At 40.5% G+C, this 210-nt stretch overlaps 1 protein-coding gene across 1 annotated transcript; it reads left to right on the top strand.

The window, feature by feature from the left end:
- On the top strand, positions 1-209 carry CSUI_009173 (uncharacterized protein; the record flags this gene model as incomplete). Its single annotated transcript, XM_068069290.1, has 1 exon — positions 1-209. A coding segment is annotated over exon 1 (117 nt), but the record flags the coding sequence as incomplete, so codon positions are not given.
- Between the last annotated feature and the right edge of the window lies 1 nt (position 210).

The following is a 210-nucleotide window of genomic DNA, read 5'->3' as shown; positions in this document are numbered from 1 at the left end:
AAAGAAAGAAAGAAAGAAATGCCATTGAATTGAGAGAGAGAGAGATGTGTGTGGGGTGTGTTTCTTCTCTTTTTCTGCGGGCTAGACTTTCATGACATTCAAGAGAAAGATTTTCGGAGTATTTTCTTATCAAGGGATGGAGAAGGTGCATGCATCATCTACCACTACAACGGGGGAGAGAAGGAAGGGAATCTTTCTATCTATCTATCT

The sequence above is a fragment of the Cystoisospora suis genome (genome assembly GCF_002600585.1).
Source record: "Cystoisospora suis strain Wien I chromosome Unknown contig_5376, whole genome shotgun sequence".
Classification (NCBI taxonomy): domain Eukaryota; phylum Apicomplexa; class Conoidasida; order Eucoccidiorida; family Sarcocystidae; genus Cystoisospora; species Cystoisospora suis.
Note: the sequence above shows the minus strand (reverse complement) of the source record. Positions and strands in the feature narration are given on the sequence as shown.